This window comes from Oreochromis niloticus, linkage group LG19, assembly GCF_001858045.2.
Source record: "Oreochromis niloticus isolate F11D_XX linkage group LG19, O_niloticus_UMD_NMBU, whole genome shotgun sequence".
Taxonomy (NCBI): domain Eukaryota; kingdom Metazoa; phylum Chordata; class Actinopteri; order Cichliformes; family Cichlidae; genus Oreochromis; species Oreochromis niloticus.
Genome location: NC_031983.2, coordinates 19,278,755 through 19,300,370, shown reverse-complemented (window position 1 = coordinate 19,300,370; position 21,616 = coordinate 19,278,755). Strand labels below are relative to the sequence as shown.

Here is a 21,616-nt window from a genome sequence, read left to right as displayed (position 1 = left end):
CCTGAAAAACTGCTTCCTGAATCCTCACCAACAGATTTTACTGTCCCCTTACCTGAAGATAGGTGTGTTCTGTGGGTAGAGTCGGGACAAAAGATCGGATGAAAACGAGTGTCTACGAGAATCAAACGGTCGTCCTTTGACCTTTGAGGGCGATCCAGCCTCAGGAGATTCTGGGCTGTCTGGTCCTAAAGGCAGAGTCTTTTCCAGCTGCTGTAACTCTTTCTTTGCTTCCAACAGATGCTGCTTGCTGGCGATTCTCTCCAGCTGGTAACGCAGCCTTTTGCGCCGAATGCGGCTCTCGGCCCGGCAGAGAGCGTGATGCTTTAGCAGTTCATCCTGCACTGCCTTCTTCCTGGCTCTTATCACCTGGGATGGACAATCCACTGAAACATCTTTCTGATCCCTGAACACATGGCTTGTTAACCTCTCCAGCAGGGGTGCAGGGAGGAGGTCTGCTTGAACTCCAGACTCCTGAGTGATCCTCTGCTCAACAGCTGTCAGGCGATGTTTCTCCTTCAAAATCCACTGCTGGACTGTTGATTAAAGACAGAAAGTAGGACATTTTGAGCACCAGAAATCTCAATCAATATGACTTTTGGCATGTCATTGTTTTTTTTTGTTAAAACGATGCAGAATTTCAGCTTGGATTTTGAATAATCCTTGTGTAAGTGATGAAATGCAAAGAGTTCTCACTCTCAGTGTGCTGCTGTTGGAGGTAGGCCTGCTCCCTTTCTAGCTCTCTCTCTGCCCGTCTCTGTTCAGCCTGAATCTCCTGACGCAAACTCTCCACGAAGCGTTTCTGCTCCTCCACACGGTGCCTGGCAGAAGGCTCCTCACCGGGAGAGAAGCATGCACCCACCTGCTGTGGGAGATTCACTTCTTTGACACTACAAAAAGAGACGCATGACACAGATGAAGCACAGACTGAGAAACGATGATGAAATAAGAGAGAAAAAAGACAACCAGGGAGAGTAAAACAATCATTTTACCTCACCTATGTGTAGTTTGATGTCTAGAATTATACAGTTTGGTGGCAGAGAGGTTGAAAATAAAGGATACTGTTGAGTTCAGCGTCTCAGGAGTAACTAAGCAACCCCTGAGCCTGAATCGTAAACAGCTAACTGGGATTGTCACAAGGGTGGGGGCTAATGGAAACATGCACTCCACCAAGTGGAAGAACTTATGCATGAATCTACAGGAAGGACACTGGATTTGTAATTCTTATCAAATATGAAAGTGGGGACAGAAAATACCTGTTTTACCCACATATATTCACAGAGTGGGAAACATTGCCTTAAAACAGTATTTACCTGTTATCAGGGGTCACAAGGCAAAGGTCTGTGTAGGTGCAGGTCATGCCACCTTCACTGGCCTTAAAAGAAAAATTTATATTGTAGTGTTTACAGACAAAATAAGAAATGTGCCATTATGAGAATTCTCGGAGAAAAAGGAAATTCTGTGTATCATCAGCATTCAAGTGTATCACCCAATCATCTGCTCATCATAAATATTTTCATGATTGTCATCCTAATCAACAGCATCACATTCGTTTTGGGACGATCAGCACCTACCCGCCTGCGTTCCCGAAGGACAGCTGCTTCAGCCGGGTGGTTGAAGCGGAACTTATGCACTCCTCCCAAGGTAATCACTGTCCCTGGAGACAGAGACAAATCTTTCATCATGAACTGTGCTAAACCCATGGCATTGTGTTCATCTAAGCTGTGTGTGTGTGTGTGTGTGTGTGTGTGTGTGTGTACGCTGCATTTTTATCTTTAAGGTAACTCTGTAAACCTTTAGGCATATGTGCATTTATATTTTTATCAGCTTTGCTGAATGTACATGTGTGTCGAGAACGTCATTTTTCCCCCTGCTTATTTGAAAGACAAATTGCTCACAGCATGTTCTTTTGATTCTTGGATGAAATTCAAGTTTCGTTTAAGGCCGGCATTAATTAAGCAAAAGGCATCAACTGCATTTAAAGTCATGAATTACCTTCACGTGCACCAGTGCAAAGCAGTAACTCACCAACAGCTGATTTACAATATCTACATAAAAATAATCAATCAAATCACAAAATTGGACTCGCACGGCTCAAATCCAACATTAAAATATGCATTTTTTTCCTCCTTTTTGTACCAAGATAACCAGCTTCTGTCACATTATCTGGGGCAAACCTGCTGGGAACCAAAGACAGTATGAACAAAGTGCTCTGCTGAGGACATGAGCTGACCTTGAGCCAGTCTACAGGACTCTGTGACCTCTCTGTCGTTGAGCAGGCAGACGCAGCCCGGCACTGGTCTGAGCGTCACCACACCCCTGTGGTTTTCAATCTCACAGCTGGCGCTGCCCTGCAAGACTACACACAGAATGCAGAAATGTTGTGACACATTTTGATTTAGAAAGCTGTACTGTTGCTGCTACTCAACTGCACAACATTTACAGTGTCTAATGCAACATTTAATGAAAAGGGGGCTTATAATAATGTACTCTGCACCTTGTGTGCAATAACCTACATGACAAACTCAATATTATAAAAATATACTTTGTCTGTATTGTATCATTTCTGTTTCCAGACCTCTCTTATCACATGGCTTTAAGAGAATAAATAAATACCTATTTGTGGTTCTTCAAATTGGTCCTGAGGTCCAATGCGGGTAACTCCTTCCTGTAACAAAAAATATATTGTGAACATGATAGCTCTAATCAAAATCCACATACAATACGACAATATCTAAAAAACAAGCAAATATTTTGACACGAAATCTTCCGTGAAGGGGTTTTAACGTCTATTCTTTCATTTACCTGGAAGAAAAATAAATGTGATTTGTTTAATCTGAAGTCTTATCTAATGGGATTAAAGGCTTTCTTATTTGGTGTCAGGTCCACATGTGCTCCCAGGTGGCCTCAGTTCTTCACATGCAGAAAACAGTGTAACTGTCAGGCCTAAGGGTACGCTCGTCATTGTCAGAATCAGGACAGCTTAAGCTCCCCTGACTCCTAGCCTCAGAACTAAGAGCCTCTTATCCAACAGAGTTTTATGCATTGCAGAAGGTACACGCAGACACACACACACGTACACACAGAGGGGAAGTTGACAGGACAGTTGGAAGATACAGTGAAAAGAAAAGGCAACAGAAACGCACCTTTTCTCAAGAGTTTTTCTAGAAGTACAGAGAGAAATAGTAGTACAAGAAGTTGAGAGGATTGGAGGGATCTAGTAGAAAAACAGAGATGGTTTTAGTCAAGTCAGCTGACAAAAACAGTAACTTGAGATTTCAGAAAAGTAGAGCAAATGCAAAAGTTTGCATTCTGTTGTTTGTGCAAAAAAAAAAAATTTTTCATGTTATGGCATGCCTGTAAATGACAAATACGCATCTCCTGGGTTGCAAAGAAACTTGCATAAAAAGAGAAAGAATATAAACCCTGTATTTCCTTTTTTATCATCATACCCTGAGGTGATAAAAGACAACACCAGTGCTGAGAACATCTCCATCAAGGGCAACGAGGTGTGGCTGGAGGGAGTTGATGAGGAAGCCGGCCCGGTCTCTGTTGATGTCCACACTGTACTCCTCCAGGAGCTCCTTCTTGTCTCTCCAGCTGTCCGACCAGTCCTTTGTCAGCTGCTCCACCTGCAACCCAGGATGGGCAAGGGCAAAGGAATGTCAGGAAGGATGGGAGGTAGAAAACGTTGGCACCAACATCTGCTACTGGTGTCCAGTCCTATAGATAGTAGTACTGAAAAAAACTTCTTCAGGTAGAATAATTTCTAACACTTGGTTTGTCTAACTGTTTAAGTTTCCAATGTCTCCTAGTAAGGCAGAACAAAAAAACAATCCCAGTTCAGTTAGTGGAGGTGTCTAATCTTGGAGAAGCTACATGGTAAATATTGGAAAAAGCAGCGACCTGATAAAAACATTCCACTGAAGTCACACTTGCTTAACGTGTCAAAGACTCAGACAGGCAGATGTAAGCATGTGTGTCGACCTTGCGTTACCTTTAGCTCGTTCTGCAGCACGATTTCAGAAAGATTTCCATCCCTTTCGTCACTCAAGGATGGACTGGGATTACGTTGCTGTCAATCAAGAGGGTAAAGAAATGATCAGTCAACATACTGTGCAAAAGGAAAATGTCACACAGATATTACAATGCAATTCAGTCCTGACCACCTAAGGGGATTAGAAATGTCACCAAGATATAAAACACTGTATTAAGGATTTGGTAGAAAAATGTGTAATGTGGGAATCTCTTTTATACAAAGCCTTACAGTACTAAGAAGGATTTTTTTTTTTTTTAAGGGAGTAAACGCAGCCGAGTGTATCCCTGGGAGAGTTAGAGACACGCTCTAGCGATAAAAGGTCACCATACCATTTCAAAGCTGAGCAGCATGCTCTTCAGCCTGTCAATCTCCTCTCTCAGTTCCCTGATCAGTCGAACACTCGCATCCTGCACAGAAATCAAAGTGCACGTTAACCTAATCCAAACAATTAGATCAAACATTAAACCTTGGCATCTGACTCCAAACAGCCGCTAACCTCATTAACCCGAGGCTTGTTGACAATATTTCTGGCATGGGCAGCATAGCGCAGGGTGCTCAGGGTCTCGTTATAACTGCTGGCAGAGGGTGAGACCGCTGCAAGAGAAAATACACGCGAAACGCACGCAAGCCAGCAGCAGTTAACGCTCACATTACTTGGCATAAGGTGGTCAGCTTTCTTAAATACAGTTTTAGAATATATATGAAAATAAAAATTAATAGTGGAAACACTCAGTTTGATACATAATAACTCACTTGCAATCATAATGGTTTTGGAGTTTCCACCCAGACTGTCTTTCAAAAGCCAGGTCAGGACTGAGTCTCTGTAGGGAATGAAGCAGTGCCTCCTCCCACCTCCACCTCCAGACAGCGAGCTGCTGTGGCTACCCACTGTGCTGCCATCGCCCTCAGAGGCCACGCTGTTGATACTCTGGCAGCTGCTTGACATCTGTGAGTTCTGAGCTGCGGAGGTGGTGGCAAAAAGATTGAAGGATGTGCCAAAAAAAGCAAACACAGAAGAGAGCACAAGAGAATATATGTGAATTTTGTGGAAGTTTATTCAAGTGAAATAAAAATACTAAAACATTTTATTTACCAAGAGCTGAAATGACAATGCCTAGAGTAACCAGAGACTTGTTGATGTTGGAGCCCTCTGTCAGTCTATCCCTGCAGTAGTGGGGATCTGCTCTCTCACTGGTAGACACAACAAAAACAAAGTATGAGATCATATCAATAAAAAATGACTAAAAAATGGGTGAAATAGGGAGTTCAGCAATCTGAGGGCAAGAGTCAGTATCCACTAGGGGGCACTTTTGTCAACGATTTGGGCTTAAACGATGCTGAAGGGGAAAAAATAGGGCACATGACAACAGGAAATAACATTTTCACCTCCCAGCCAGGTCAACCAGGTTAATCTTGCTGACAGTTTCAGAAGGAAGGTTGTTTTCTAGGATAGCCTAAAGAGAAAAGACAAAAGTAAATAACCCAAAGTCTGCATATTGATCAGTGATGAGTTATAGAGTCGTCATACAAATTCAATACTCTGGAGTATTATGTGAATATCTGGAAAAAAGTAACAGCACAACATGCAGAGTCTGACTTTATGTAAGCTGAGAGAGATGATGACCTGCGTGTACTGAATCGTAAAGATGGCATGGGATCTGCTGCTGGCATCATGGTTGTGGGTTGCTGCGGTGATGCGGTTGGCGATGCCTTCCTCCAGAAGGTCTATGGCCTGTTTGCAGTCTGAGACCACATGTGATGAAAGGTCTGATGGGAGGGACGCAAAGAGAATGATAATTTGTATTGGTCAACCCCGAGCAAGACTGAACACAATCCGATTTTTATTCTGCATCAAACAAAACTTCTAAAAACATGAAACTGAATGGAGATGAGACCAAAAAAAAAAGCTGCTTTGATTATTTGCAGGGATTAAAATGTTTAGAGGGGAGAAATATAAAAGAGACACAAACAGGAAATGCATCAATCCTTGCTCCCACCATGTGCTTTTTAATATTTCCCACAGCATCTAGAAACAACAGTTTCTAACAATGCTCTACTTCCAGGCATGAATCACCAACTTAAAAAGCTGTTAAACATGTGCACACAGATCATCATGGAGCCTCTTGGCTCATCATTTAGCCACTTCCTCTTTGTTTTCTCTAAGCTGGTCAATACAAAGAGTTAAATTATTTAAGGAAAACAGGAGTGGCAGCAAAACAGTGTTTGGATGGAAAAGCACTGAGGGATTAGAAGTAGAATTTGGAAAACCTAAATGGGACATGATGTGTGTGGAACTGCTTGGAACCACAAGGAAATGACTTCACTTCCTCTGGCCAAGTGGGATTTCTCCTGACAATGAGTGGATGTGGGGCTCTGAATACGGAGAGTCCGGCGGATGACAGGGAGAGAAAGAAATGGAGGGAACGAGAGGGAAAGGATGAAGAGATGAAGGGGAAAAGAGAAAAGGTGAAATAAAAGAAGCAACAGGAATCTAACTTACAATCCCAACTAAAAATAGATGTGACTACAACTAAAGCAAGAAGAGAAGAAAACTTGTAACTTGTAAACAACACAAACAAGACATCTTGGAGAATTTTTTCTGACTTCTACTTGAGTGTGCATTCATGCAAGATACTTTTGGCTGCTCCCCTATTCACAAGGGGTCACTGTCTGTTTAATTTGGCAGATTTTTTGCACCGGATGCCCTTCCTGATGCAACCCCAAAGGGATTTGTGTCTCCTTAAAGCTGGTCCGTTAGATCAACATTTAGTGCATCATCACCTGGAACTGCTAGGTCATGTTTTAAACATTGTAATGCAATTCATTCATCTTGATTTTAGGGGTTTTTAATGTAGATTTATTATTCTTCTCTCTACCAGTGGAAAGGAATGAAAACTTACCTTGTACATAGGGTCCTTTCTCAGGATGTTCTCTAACTCTCAGTGTGGCTCTTTTCTTCTGCTCTCCTCCCTTCAGCAGATCTCTTACACGCTCGTTATAGATCTCCAAGAAGCTGCAAGGACAGAGAAATAAGGAGACAGAGGTTTAAAAAAATCTGCTTCAATACAAGTTCAGCTTAAAGTCTTTTATATCCCTAACATCACTTAGATGCACACCACATGTCTAGCTAAATCTACTCCATTCATTATCTGTATGTCTATGTCTTAAATTTTACTCTTCTGAGGTTTTTATTTCTGCTCTATTTTTTGAGAGCTTAGAAAACACAAAAAACGCTGGCTGTAGTTCAGCCAGGTAGTAATCATGGCTACCTGGGCAGTGTTTTAAACTGCTTAGCAAGTCAAATAACTGGGAAACAGTGTGTATGCTAGAGAGATTATAATCTTCAAATTGTAAAAAGCCTGTATTTTTCCTTGTAATAACCATACAATTGGCAGCTTTTGCTCAAGTGGCGTGTACTCAGGTGTCCACTAATGGCAGGGTTAGTACTTTGATCCTTGGCCCCTCCGCAAACCAAAGTGTCCTTGGAGAAGACACTGAACCCAAAGTTGTTCCAGCCTGGCGCTCCGTCTCCACTGATGTGCGAGTCCATTTAACATTTATGAGTGAAGGGCAGGAAGAGCTTAAAATTAACAAATTTTCCCCGAGAAATTAAAACAGAAATAAATCCTGTTTTAATTTTGCTGGCTACAGTTTTTCAGCATAACCCCGCCATAAACTCTTATCTAATTCGAATTAAACTTCAGCAAAAGGCCCAATTAAATTGATTAAAATCAGAAGACACAGATCTATGCAATAAAACAGTACCTGATCTCCACTCTGCTTGAATTCTGCCCATCTGAAAAAGTGTCTTCAGACTGAAAGAGACCCTGGGAGGAAAGGACAGCAGCAGGTTACTTCAACCTACAATACTAAATACTCAGGAAGATGAATGCTCAGCATGCTCACTTCATTCGTGTCGCCACCTGAGTTGAGTATTAATCAACCACCTTACCTGACAAATGCGAGGAGTCAAGCCCATGGAGTCCTAAAGAAAATTGAAAAAAAGATGACCAACATTAACGTGTGGGCCACAACCGAAAGATTTATAAAACAAGCATTTTCTGTCTGTGTAGCATGAGCTGGACCCTCCAATATCCTTTATAATATTAACTAAGGCATGAAAAAAGTGCATCTAATATTGTGCAGTGATTCCAGGAGTCTCCTCACCGGCGTCCCCATCATGGTGTAAGTCTTTCCAGATCCTGTTTGACCATAAGCAAACAGGCACACATTGTAGCCCTCAGAAGCTCCGGACAGTACCGACACACCCAGGTCCTGGAACACCTGAAGAAATTAACATATACACACACACTTCCTTAACCACAAATGCATAAAGAGTATGCAGAGTTAGAAAGCACACCTGGATTCCTCCCTTCCATCCCTTCCAAGATAATTCTAATAAAACAAGTAGGGTCTGCTGGGTTGTTTACAATGTAACTGAAAGCCCTTGCTCTACACTGCAGTTGTGTTTTACACGAGTATAGATTTACACCAAGGTTTCTTGATCACAATGCTGTGGCATGAGGCCAGTGGTGGGGAGGTAATGTTGCTTCCTGCTGATGTATTTGTGCAGGGAGCATGGAGGTCAGCTAATACTCTAGGTAAACAATTTTGCAGAGCGCAGATGTAAGAGAAACAAATGTGAGGGCAAAAAGACTGAAAAATGGCTGGGTCAGGAAAATAAACTTTGACTAACAGCAAAGTCCTCGGACAGGGGATCCCGGAAAGCCCCACTAAAAACAATCAACTGAGGCCTCTTGTTTTCCTTCTTACTGTGTCTGCATCTGAGCTCCAGAGCGTGCAGCTGACCAGCACAAGGCCAAATCTCAACTACTTATTTTTATAGGAGAACAAAGACTTTTCCTGAAACCTATTCTGGCAAATGAAATGCAGTCATATCATTTTGTGTTTGCAGTAGAGATATAGTAGTGTAGGAGAATTTGTTATCAATCCCAACTTGCATTTTTACAAATTAACTTTTTATTACTTGCACTTATGTCAAAACAGATGAAAATCTAAACAGATATACTATATAACAGTAATCCAGGATGTTGAGCCTCTGTCTTAAAATCATAGAGTAATAGGCAGTAAATACCAAATAAGGTTTGAATAACACAGTCTTATAAAATGAGGTGAAGTCATTTCTATTCATAAAGAATCATAAATCATGATTAGGCCTCAAAGAGCTTTACGATCAGCACAGCAAACAATCAGGATTTTAATCTTGACCACTTTCAACAGTTATTAAGATACTAATCTTACACAGTCATAATTTATAGACAAGAAATCTGTTTTCCAATGGGCACATGGCTATTGTGCAAAAACAATTAAGACATTATTTCGGCGCCTGGGCTCTTCTCAGTTGTTGTTTAAACTCAATAAACATATACAAAGTGAACAAGCCTGTTTCAGTACACCAATTCAACTGCTCCTGAACACAGGCTCTCTAAGCAGCCAATCACAATGCAGAAAACCAATGCGTTTAGGCATGTAGACATGGTCAAGAGGACCCGCTGCAGTTCAAACCATCTCTAGGCTTTACAGATAATGTTAAAAAAAAGAGAAACATCCAGTGAGCAGCAGTTCTCTGGGAAAACAAAAACAACGAGTACTTGAGGCCAGAGGTCACAGGAGAATGACCAGACGTCTTCAAGCTAGGAAGGCGACACCAACTCAAATGCTGTAACCACTCATTACAGTCAAGATATGTGTAAGACCATCTCTGAATGCACAACATGTGGAGCCTTCAAGTAGATGTGCTACAGCAGCAGAAGACCGCACCAGGTGACACTCCTGTTTGCTAGAAAGAGGAAACTGAGGCTACAGTTCACACAGATTCACCAAACATGGACAAGAGAAGACTGGAAAAACACTCCCTTTTCTGGCAAGTCTCAATTTCTCCTGTAACATGTGGATGGTGGGGTCAGAATACTGAATTTGGGGGATATTTTCTTGGAATGCGTTCGACCCTTTAGTACCACTCAAGCTCAAAAGCTTCCCCTGGCATCACAGAGGTGTAAAATCAGCAAATATTTATTATGATTCTTAGCAAAGCCAAACATCTTCTATTATGGGAACAGGCTCTATGAAGCAAAGTGGTTGTTTATCACTTATAAAATGTACTATACAGACCACTATGTGCATGCAGGTTAGATGAACAACAACTGGGCAAATTATAAACCACTTGATTGTTGTCTGTTGTATACAACCGATCAATAAACCAGTTTCTGAGGACATGTGGCCTCAGCTGCAACCCAAAAGCTATGTCCAAAAGCAACACATACCTTTGGGGGCGTTGGCAACCTGAGCTAGACCAGACCTGAGATGCACATTCTCCCCCAAAAACCATACCACACCCTGGGATCAGAGAGGGGTTTTCTTTCCCAGGCCCCCAGGCTCAAGTTTGGACCATGGAGACTGGTGGTGGGTACACAGAGAAGAGAGGAGGATTCCTCTCAAAGCTACCACAACCTCCAAAGATCAAGGAATACTTTCAACATGCCTCCTGTGTGTGTGTGCACATGTGTATCACACTACCAACCCTTTGACAAGATGTGAGAACCTGGAGTTAAGCCTGTGTATACTCTGGCCTTGCAAAATTGTGGGAATAGATTTAAGTTGGATGTGGCTGAAAGCTCTTGTGAAAGGCTCGAGCCTTGTGAAAGTACTCTGAATCTATTCAGTGGTCATCTAGTTCTTCTTAGGACTATGTGAGGCTGTGTGGTAATATTCAACAGCCTGGGGTTTTCTCAGACAAGTAAAATATTTAGCACTGACATGATGGAGCGAAGCTCATGCAGAGACCAACAGCATATCGTGTTATTGTAGCAAAAAAAACCGCAAGAAAGCAAACTGTCAAAATTTCATACAAATAGTAAACACCTGCTTCAAATATTAACTAGCACCACATGCCACTTCTGAAATAAAAACCATGAAAATTTATGCAGCTTAAAGAAATGTACAGAAAGAGCCACATCCAGCTTGTAAAAGTGTTGCCATGACGGCTGGTTTTTCTGAATGGCCTCGTAAATCACTCTACAGACACACAGGTAGAAATACCTCAATCATCATTTTCCCTCCAAATTAGGAATTGATTTTAACCATCTTTAGCACAGGAGATCTTTAAGCTAACTTCTGTTCTTAAAACTTTTTGGGGGTCTTGATAGTAAGAATATAATTTGTAACTGACTTTTAATATACTGTATGATATACTGTATACAGAGAAAGATCAAATAATAGAATAAAGCCAAAGTAAAGTGTAATATTTGATACAAAGAGATCGTTTGAAAGTAAAAAGCACCTTAACCGTGTAACTGTAGCTCAATAATGGTTCTCATTCCTACAAATGCCAAAGTGTGCAGCCCACTTGGGTGCAGACCACCAAGTGTTACCCCCTGCCTCTTGGCTGAATGAAGGCTTAAACATGAAGACAAAAAGCACTGCCGCCTCTGTCTTGTCTTCATGGTGCTATTGAAAAACAGACAGACAACGTCTCCCCTCTCAAACACAGAGAATCAATACAGCCCTTGTTAAAGTTGACCCTCTTAAATTCACTCTATGGGGGCTACAACAAGGCTTAGGGTCCCTCCAGGCTTAGCACAAAGAGCAGGAACTTTCCTTCAACTTTTCGCTCCTTTGAACCTGACTGTCTCTGTACTGTCTAGTAAACCGTTACTATTGTTTTCTCTGTTTCTACCAAGACATTTGTACTGTTTTTATTCAAAGTTGGCTACATATTTTAAATGACCTCTGAAGAAAAACCACAAGAAGAAGCTCGACTTTAATTCAGCTTCTTGACACAATAACATTGTGTGTGAGTTTTGTCTCAACAGCCAGTGTCAGGAAATATTAAAGCGACCCCGTTGTTTGTCGCCATTGTCACACCAAATTAAAATCAGTAGACTGTAATTTGTGTCACTGTACTCAACCTGCTTCAGTGAACACAATGGCATTCTGTCACTACTACTTTCCCAGTTTGCAACACCCTGCAGCATTAGGATGCATTTCTGGCTTAACAAAGCAGGTGAGATATGAGGCGGACGGCATTTCTGGAATAAAGAAATAGCCTGGAGACTGAAATTTCCAGGCCAAGGCGACAGCAAATGTGCAGGCTTGATCAGCTCCTCAAAACAGACAGAAACTAAACACCACAATGAACAGGAAGGTCGCTGCATGTGCACGCGCCCATGTCTGCATCTGACCAGTTAAGTGGCTGCCGAAACAGCAACCAAAACAAGAACAAAAGCTTTGCCCTCCGAGGAAAAACAATCTAACAATGAAAAAGCAAAATATAGATTTCATTCTAAATGAAGGAAACACCGGTCGGAGTCACTGTCAAAACACAGAGTAAGCAGGAAAGAAGAAAACAAAGCAGAAGGGCTCCAGATCTAGCAGAAGCTAAATCCTTCTCTTCAGTGGGGGGAAAAAAAACATAATCAAGAAGAAAATGGAGAAAAACTGCCTTCAGAGCCTCCAGAGGAAAGATTACTTAAAATGCAGATCACAGAATATTATTTTTATCATCCAGCTACGCAGGGATGCACTAAGTGAAACATTTGGTTGCGCAAGACTAGTCTGTGCACACCGTTATCTCTAATAAAATGCATTTGCTGCCTCAAATTATAATGAAACTTTTAAGTAAAGAAATGTTACATTAAAATGGTGCCACGTGATATTTATAACAGCCTTTTTTTAACACAAGTGGTGACTCCTGTCTAGTATCTATCTACTAAAAGTTTATATAAGCAACAGACCTAAAATCCTGAGTTATCTCATGTGCGTCAAAGTAAGCTGGAGCAGATCTGTAAAACAAGAATCTGGCTGGTTTTTATGCCAGAGATCTGGCAAATACTGTGTTCAAGTTTGTTTTAAAACACAGAGCAAAACTAATTTTTCCCAAACACAGAGCCTAGTTTGTGGCTTGGTAACAAACTAGAAGGGAAAAGTGGTGGAAGGCAATGAAGTGCGTGAGAAAAGTTGACGAAAAAGCAATTTCTGCACAGAAATACAGCGATACGGTGAAAAAAAAAGTCATGGAGTAATGCCTCTGTAATGAGTTAAGTCCTGTAATCGCTCAGTGTGGAAGTGCCAACTGCTGGTCTGGTTTTATGTGGCCTGCTTTGCGCTAAACCCCAGAGAAGTATTTATGTGTAGCGTGTCTATGTGTAAATATGTGTAAATGTCGTCAAGGGTGATGGCAAACGGCCAGCAGAGCGAAGCATTTAACCACATTTAAAACTTTGGCTTCTCGTTGCTTTAGCCGAGTGTGACGCAACCAAAAGGATCCGGCAAGAGGGGCGTCACCAACAGCAATGCATAGCTGAGAGTCTGCAAGTGAAAACGGTTTTACTCCCAGTTTTCTCTGTCCATGGTGGACAGCTGCAGCAGAGATAAGGGTCACTCAATTCCCGTCCTACACTTTCCAAGTCGGTTACACAAACACAACAGCTGGGCCCTGAGCAAAACTAAATGCCTTTGTTTAGACATGGGACCAAAAAAAAAAAAAAAAGGTCACAGGAGATCTTTGTCCTTCCTGCAAGGAATCTGGGAGAGTTACTTTATAGAGTTAGATTAGAAAGAGAGAGAAAAGGGAAAGGGAACATCACAGAGAGGAAAAAGGGAGCGCGAGGACACGGGAAGCAGAGGCTGAATCACAAGCAGCAAGAAGAGACACAGAGGAAGCTGTTTGGCCAGAGTTCAACAACGCTCTCGTTTGTCACACTTGGACAGAATTTGTAGGTCAAATTAGCATGGAAGAGCAGAGAGGTTGTATGAGAGGGAGGAGGGAAAGACAGAGATGTGCAGGCCAAACAGATAGGCTGCTCTTCATTACTCAGGCCTCCCTACACATGGCAATGAAGGGCACCAGGGAAAGAAAAGCAGAGCAGAGGAGAGGGGAAGTGAAGAAAAATGAAGGCAGGGGGCACTCCAACAGTGCATTTCACTTCATTTTGCTTTGACTTCTGATGCAACTAACACTGTGGCAAAGGCAAGGCTTAACACAAATAAATAAAACCATATCTGGAAAGAGTTTGGGGACTTGCTGCTCCTCCCCCTCATATCGCTGTTAAATAGGCCAAAGCAGAACACTGTACAGTGGACCTGCATATTACAATCTTTATGGGAAGCTGGGAATTACTTCTGCAGGCTTCAGACTGGTGGGAGCCTTGTGTGATATCCCCCATGGGTAGGTTAGAGTGGCACAGTATATAGTCTCATTTACTGGGGAACAGACTTATGCAGTATCATTACAGATAGGCTTGAAATACACCAATATTGTTAGCTCCCCATTAGCTTTTATAGAGTATCAGCTGCTCTTCCAGAGGTCCACACCACACTTCATAATACACTAACATATCAATGTTGTATGTCTACTATAAATAAAACGGTATCAAGTGTCCCATTTTAAATCACACACACACACACGTGGTTCTTTCTACAGCAACTAAAGTGTGCACAGTGAACATGTTACACAGAGCAGGCTCCATTTGAAGTTTACAGTTGTCTTCAAATGACTTCACCGCATCCTTCGTGGTACGCTTCTATGTACCCACGTTAACTCACTCTCGTAAATGATTCCTCTCCTCCTCTGCCCTTGCTGATAGAAAAAGTGAGGGCAGAGTATCCATAAAACACAGGTGCTCGCACTGCACACATATGGCATAGATCTCAGATTTCTATGTTGACCTCATGTGGTGTATTTGGTGCCCTGTTTGAAGTTAATTCAAACCAGCCTGAAGAGGGCTGTTGGCTGTTGCTTCGGCCATGTGCTGAGGGGGACTGACTGCTCACATGCGTGTGAAGGATTATTCCAATGCACAGAGAAGCCATTCTTCCCCTCGCTCTGCAGCACCACTGACACACAGACCTAGAAACACTGCTGCCATATTTAAATCGCACAGCACACTGACAAAAGTCACAGAGATACAGAGGACAGGGAGGGGAAAGCCCCTGCAATCTGAGTCCATTTGGCAATCAACAGAAAACCTTGTGCTCCGAGCTGAAGCCCCAGCAGTGACGTTGTCACACTGAAATTTGACTGTGAAAAATTACTTAGTGAGGCAGCTGTGAGTTTGGCAGGGGAGAGCTGGGGGCTGCAGAGGCACAGCGGACCCCCCGGCCCATTTCCCCTCCTCCTCAGCAGCATTCCCTCTTTGTCTCTAATCACTTTCTCTTGCCATTTGTCTCTATCCAAACTCAAATCTGCTGCTTCTCTTTAATTTTTCCCTTCCATGTTTCTTACAGACAGAAGCAATAAACAAGCTGAGGGGTTTGCGGTAATAAATAAGGGGAAAATAATATTTGTTTGCCTAATATCTAAGCCAAAAACAAAGGCAGCATTTAGACAAATAGTCCCACTTGTTTTGCTACATTAGCCCAAACAGCTGGCTTTCATTACGGATTATAAATCTCTTCCAAAATCTTACCCTTCATCACCTGGCAAAGCCATTCTCATTCCTCCCTACTCAGCCTTCTCCTATAAACATAAATATTAAACACCAAACCTCCCAACCTAAAAGGTAAACTTTTTGTGAGGAGTCCTCACTGAAAAGAATCAGATATAATCAGGTATAAGACACTACATTTCTGTCTTCGCTCTTCACTATAACTGTGTATGAAGCTGGAAGACACCACAAGCATCTAGTGTAAACTATCAGTGACGAATGGACATGTACAGTGGACAGCACAAAGCAGGAGGGGGAGGCATGTATCCATGGGGAGAGGAGAGGGGAGGTGGGAGTGGTGAGATAGTCCTGCTGGACTAGAAAAGCAGGAGTTAAGATCCAGTTTCTCCATGTCTCATTTCCCCACTGTTTCAGATTGTCTCAGTCTCCTGGGAACTACACTGCATGCAAGGCAAAGTCTGTTTTCCTGCTATGAAAAAAGTAAAGCATGCAAAAATATAATTTGCTTGAGTAGAAACTATGAGAAATCCAGCACTGGCAAAAAAAATAGCATCAGCTCATTAAGCTAGGAAACAAAAACAACAAAATCCATAGGGGTGACGTTGGAGCAATGACCAAAATGTAATGGCAGTTAAATGAGGTGCACAACAGGGCATTGTTGCAAAGTTCAGTTGCCAGTTTGTTTGGTAACATAGTTACAAATGGTTTCTGAACATGAAAGTCTACCTGGCAATGCGCCATTAATCATGATTCTTGCCCTGCAGCATGCAATCAGTCTTTTCTCCTTTTTACATCAGGCCTTGTGTCATCAAATCCATCAGAGAAACCCTCAGTTTAAACATTTTCAACTATAATGTCTGATCAGTAAGCAACTGACATGATGATATACATAATGTATTGAAGAGACAATGTTTTGGATTCTAGTTCTGGAAAGGAGGTCAGATTTAAATCCAGCAGCTCAGTCCATCACTGGTGCCCTTTCTCCCACACCAGGCCATCAGAGGAATGTCTTTAGGCCACCAGGCCACTGTGACTGGACACAATTCTGCTGAGGACAGAAGCGGATAAAGCCAGAACCAGAGACAGGAAGAAGTGTTGTGTTGTCTATCGTTCTGTGCAGTGTGTGGGCCATCGGCACAGCCCAGTCTTTCTCAAACACATACAAAAGCAGTACTGACAAGAGTGGAGTGCAGCACAGAGGGCGTGGCAGAGAAGGAAACCCCATTAACAAAGGACAGAATAAGTGGACTGGCTCTAAAACCAAAGGTTTTTTGTTAAGCTTTTGCGCTAAGCATAACGTGATGGAAAATGAAATTCATAATGAGACAAACCTATGTGTAATAAAAAAAAATCCATAGGAGGAAATTTCCTTGAAAAAAAGGGCACTACCTTGTCTTAATCTCAAACCTATCTCAGGTTCTAGTAACACTATCCAATCAAAGCAGTGTGAATATATCTAATCACCCAATCACAGTCAGGACATGAAAAGCAAGCTGACTCTAGACCATGCCATTTCTGAGGCAAAGAGACTGCTGGATAACAGATGGAGCTGATATCACGTCCCCTGAGTGGCCGTCTGTGTAAAAACAGAAAACAACACACACCCTTCTTGTTGTGGTTTGTCTACAAGGACCGTGCTTCCTCTGGGTTCTTCTTTTGGAGATTCTGTTTGCCCAGAGTCAACTTGTGGCCAAAACTTGGATCAGCACACACACAGTGTCCACCCACAATAGTGCATGTAATATGGCACGAAAACAAGGAACAGCTTTAGGCAATGCTGCAGTGCAAACAACTACACATCAAACCAGATCCTGTTAACCAAAAATACATGGATATTTTTACCTATTAGACTGGATTCAAAAAAAATGCTCACTCTGTGTTTGGTTAAATTTTAGTTGTGGATTTAAAGGTTTGAACTGCAGGCTTAACATTACGGAAAGGTTATGTTTGAGGCTAAATGATAGACATAGACTCTGGTGCTTAAATATACTTTATAGATGCTTACAACATAAATAAGTATCTCCAATAAGTCAGTGAGCAACCACGTTTGTAAAAATAATGACTTAGGATACCATGTTATTTGCGGTGAGTAACATAATCACAGTCAGTTAGGGAGTTAGGTCATTACCTCCTCCTGCGATGCATAGTGAGGGTCTGCACGATCCACCGACCAGTAGCAGTAGTCAAAACAAAATTCCAGAAGCTTCTCCCTGGAATCTACCGCTCCTTCTGTCCGTCCATCCAACTTTAGGAAGGAGATAAAAGTGTAAAACACATAATTAGTCTACATTTAACATACATAAGTAACAATGCTTACCACAGTAAAGCAGCACGGTCAGTAAGTACTAAATTCTACCTTATACAAATAGGCATACTGACAGACTTTACAGCGTGCATGCTTTTAATAACATGAGAAGACAAGAAAAATGAAACAAAACATTGTTTCATGAAGTGAGTACTATGGATATTGTTTATGAGGCTACTACAGTGTGGAATTGAAAGCAAGCTTTTTCCATTCATTAGCAACAGGCTTACTCCTACTCCAGTTCTTTCTTTGCCCCAGTGCATTAACACTGCACAACTTTCTGCTTACTGCAAGTGAATCCTGAACTGAGGAAAGACAGCACAGCAGCATTTGCATTCATTCGTGCGTAACAACTGCACTGGAAAAGTCCAGCACCAGAACAATGCTTCTGAGTCACTGCCTGCAATGTAAAATAAAAAAATCATTACAATTTACTGGGGCTCCAATGAGTCTCTGCTACATCTGCTCATGATAACATTTGTGTGTTTTATTATTGTTCTTGCACTTAATTTCCCAATTTAATATTTTGTCTGTGGTTGAAAAGGTGATAATTATATTTATGTCATTATATCATTTAACTTAAAGTAGACCTACTAAGCTCATTATATTTTCTTATACTGGGCTTTGGTACAGCCAGCTTTCTGAAGGACTTTCAATTTTATTCTGTGGACATTGGCTGCTTTTTCAATCATTTTCACTCCAGTGCATAAGTCCGACCGTTTTCCAACCAGTGCTTTAAATGTCACGAAGACTATTTAAAGTAATGACAAGAAAGCTTTCCTGAGAGTGTTCTGGGTTTGTTGATGAATAAACGTGATCAGTCTAAATATTGACTTTCAAGTTCATTAGAATTGCACAAACCCTGTTTCTGCCTTATGTACTGTATCTCCGTTTACATGAGCACGTGTTTTAATAAATCGCTGCCTCTATTTAATGTTTTTTCTAGCAACATATGAATGAATCAGGGGTTGTCAGATTTTTGCACAGTACTGTATATAAGATAGCATGTTACTATTATTATTAAAGATTATATCTGCATACATAGTGGCTTTGAGGAAGGCTCATTTTTTTTCTTTCTGCTGTTCTTGGTGAACGTAGTCCTTGTAGGGGTAAAAGGATGAATAGATTGAGAAAGTTGCTGAGATTACATCATGTTGTGTTTACATTTGTTTAGATCAGATTCAGTTGTAATAACAGCAAAACTACAGCCGGTTAAAAAAAAAAAAAGGACCAAGAAGGGGGCTGGAAAAAGAGTCTTGTAGGTGTAGCCCACTCTATCATCTGTGTAAGTAATCGTTTACTGACTGCAGCATTAGGCAGCACTAAGCCCTGGGATTCAATTTTGTTCACAGCAATTGGGTTGCCTGAAAGCATGACTACTTAACCCCTGTGCACTGTGAGGAAACGGACAATGAACTTGTAGTGTGAGGGATGAACTAAGAGCAACACCAGCCCCTGGCAAATCTCCTGAACGACAAAGCTCCAACCACTTATATTAAAGAAACCTGACAACTTGTAAAACATTATTCTTTACTTCTTTGTTGTTTTACACAGGCTAATTCCAGTAGGTCTTTATAGGTTGTTTCACTTGCTGTTTACTGCGACTGAAATCCAGTCTTTATTATTTCTGTCTCAGACGCTCCAAAACTGTCCCAGTTTCCATAAATAATTATTCCCATGAGATCTGCAAGAGCTGTGGGTTCACGATCCCTTTTCAAGGCAGAGGGAGGCCATATGTGGTTTGTCTCCTGTCACATCATGTGCAACAGATTCTCTAGTCCTCCCCCAAACCTTCTTCCTGAAAGCATGCATTTAAAACAAAAATGCAAATAAAGACAAGCATTTCTTTAAGATTAAATGTCAGTTTCAAAACTGGTTTCAAGCTGAAAGTCCTTTATCATTTTGAATCATAATAATAGCTGTTGTTTCCACAGGCTAGACCCTTTAAATAGAGCTTTCTCACTTCCATATTAGCTCATACAGATATTCCAAATCAGAAACAAAGTGTAACAGTTTCCATACTGTAGCTGTAGAGACAGCATCAGACTGTGTGCAGGCAATGCAGCTCAACCAATCAGACATGCCTACTCAGCTATATGACACAGCAGGTTGGTAATGTGGTGAAAGTATCAGCTTACAAGACTCTAAGCTCACAAAATAATTAGTTCCAAATGTCAAGAACTTCAATGAAACCTCGAATAATAACCCCAGCCACATGCCAGATTCACATAAACCCTCCTAATTTAACAGTAAAGCTACTGAATGGTGTTTTTATCTTTTACAGTTTCTTCTTGGAGATGTTTGGGAGGTATCTGAAATATGACGTCGTTGTGCTGTTGTTTATATTTGTGCACCGAGGGCTCAGACTGCATGTGTTTGACAGGAAGGATCGCTATGCACGTGTGTGTGTGAGCGTGCATGTATGTGAGCTCAACACATACTGTACAACAAACAGAAGCAGCTTAAAGGAGGGGGGAAAAAAGTTGAACTAAGCCTGTAAACATCCTGTTGTTGCTATGTGCAACTCCCATTAGGGGTCTTTCTGTCACACTTGTATGCAGGGCTACTCACCTTCACATTTCGGATCTTCACAAACTTATCCTCCACCCGAACAGCTAGCCTTCCTCCATCTGCACTCTCCCTGCGAGTAAGAAAAGAAGAAAAGCGTATGCTTAATATTATGAGGTGTGGGTAACAGCTGAGAAGGTCGATGCTTCCACTAGAGAGAAATGGCTCTAAGGGATGCTATCAGTACTGACCAGGATCTCACACCTCAAATGCAAACCAGACAGAGCTTTAAGAACATTTTCACTCTAAATTCAGAAGCTGTATAATCATTCTATACACTGTTTCAAATCGGTTTTAAAAATCCTCTTTTGCTGCAGCTGATATAATTCAGAGAGTGTCGAGATAAATTTACGCTGGCTCCACTCGCCTTGAGGCCATCACATGACAATTAACACAATGAAGTGTGTGTGTGTGTTCCATGAAATTGCTACACAAGTGCACCGCTGACCAGTCTCAGATTCAAATGAAAACAGACTCCGACATGCTCTGCAAAAACTTTGTCTGAGATGCAGCTGGAGCAGTTTCCACAAAGTCCAGAGAGCACACAAGGGTTCTGTGAGCGTAATCAAGACCACTGTGTCATCCGTTGTGTGCGCTGTGTGTGTGTGTGTGTGTGTGTGCGTGCGTGCGTGCATGTGCTTCAGCAGCTGGACCAAGCAAATCTGATGCAACACAAGCAAAACTGAAGGCAATCACAATACGGAGCTGAGAGGATTTCGATCTCCAGGAGTGATAATGATGGCAAATACTGCCTGCAGTGGCATCTAGCTCCATCTCTGTGGTGGGCTAGGGACACACGAGGCGGCTGTTGTAAATCATCCCCCTGTGCTTCACCACGTGGGACTCATTTTGCCAACCCCAGCAGCGGCCCAACCCAAAACCACCAACCTTCAATCTCAGGCTCTAACCAGCGTGTACATGAGGTGGTTGGGGACTGGAAAACAGTAAACCTTGCACAAAAACGTGTTTTGATACAAACTTAAGATGAGCACAGATAGGCTGACATGTTTTGTTGTTTGTTTGCATATGTGAGATGTTGCCCACATTGTCAGGGGCACCTACTGAATCCTGCCGGTCAACTAAAACAGAAGAGCAACACGCTCAAATGCAAGGTCGAATGAAGAATGCAGACCTGGCTGGTGTAAATGTTATCTCTGTTACACAGCAGGTCCTTTTTCAAATATATAGAGGAAGAAAATACATCCTTCAAAGCGATGAGCAAAATGAGGGTGTCAGAATCCCAAATCAGGAAGGACAGATTTGCATGACAGTGAACATTTAATATAAGAAATCCTTTTGTTA

The 21,616-nt window shown here is 41.8% G+C and overlaps 1 protein-coding gene across 3 annotated transcripts in view; it reads right to left on the bottom strand.

Moving 5' to 3' along the window:
- The window catches only part of stard9 (StAR-related lipid transfer (START) domain containing 9), a 37,958-nt gene that overhangs the window by 15,099 nt on the left and 1,243 nt on the right, over nucleotides 1-21,616 (bottom strand). Inside the window, exons 2-21 of one of the 3 annotated variants that reach the window (XM_005477292.4) lie at nucleotides 20,318-20,387; nucleotides 17,570-17,686; nucleotides 8,204-8,320; nucleotides 7,989-8,021; nucleotides 7,802-7,863; nucleotides 6,937-7,049; nucleotides 5,661-5,803; nucleotides 5,423-5,490; nucleotides 5,130-5,227; nucleotides 4,790-4,996; nucleotides 4,533-4,630; nucleotides 4,366-4,443; nucleotides 3,995-4,072; nucleotides 3,450-3,629; nucleotides 2,614-2,665; nucleotides 2,231-2,356; nucleotides 1,572-1,654; nucleotides 1,311-1,372; nucleotides 694-887; nucleotides 53-533 (exon numbers count right to left, since the gene is read on the bottom strand). In XM_005477292.4, the coding sequence (XP_005477349.1) occupies nucleotides 53-533; nucleotides 694-887; nucleotides 1,311-1,372; nucleotides 1,572-1,654; nucleotides 2,231-2,356; nucleotides 2,614-2,665; nucleotides 3,450-3,629; nucleotides 3,995-4,072; nucleotides 4,366-4,443; nucleotides 4,533-4,630; nucleotides 4,790-4,996; nucleotides 5,130-5,227; nucleotides 5,423-5,490; nucleotides 5,661-5,803; nucleotides 6,937-7,049; nucleotides 7,802-7,863; nucleotides 7,989-8,021; nucleotides 8,204-8,320; nucleotides 17,570-17,686; nucleotides 20,318-20,387 (2,460 nt within the window). Of the gene's footprint in view, nucleotides 1-52; nucleotides 534-693; nucleotides 888-994; nucleotides 1,285-1,310; nucleotides 1,373-1,571; nucleotides 1,655-2,230; nucleotides 2,357-2,613; nucleotides 2,666-3,449; nucleotides 3,630-3,994; nucleotides 4,073-4,365; nucleotides 4,444-4,532; nucleotides 4,631-4,789; nucleotides 4,997-5,129; nucleotides 5,228-5,422; nucleotides 5,491-5,660; nucleotides 5,804-6,936; nucleotides 7,050-7,801; nucleotides 7,864-7,988; nucleotides 8,022-8,203; nucleotides 8,321-17,569; nucleotides 17,687-20,317; nucleotides 20,388-21,616 lie in introns of those variants that run through there. The other 2 variants (XM_025901211.1, XM_019348824.2) reach the window with 2 other exon arrangements.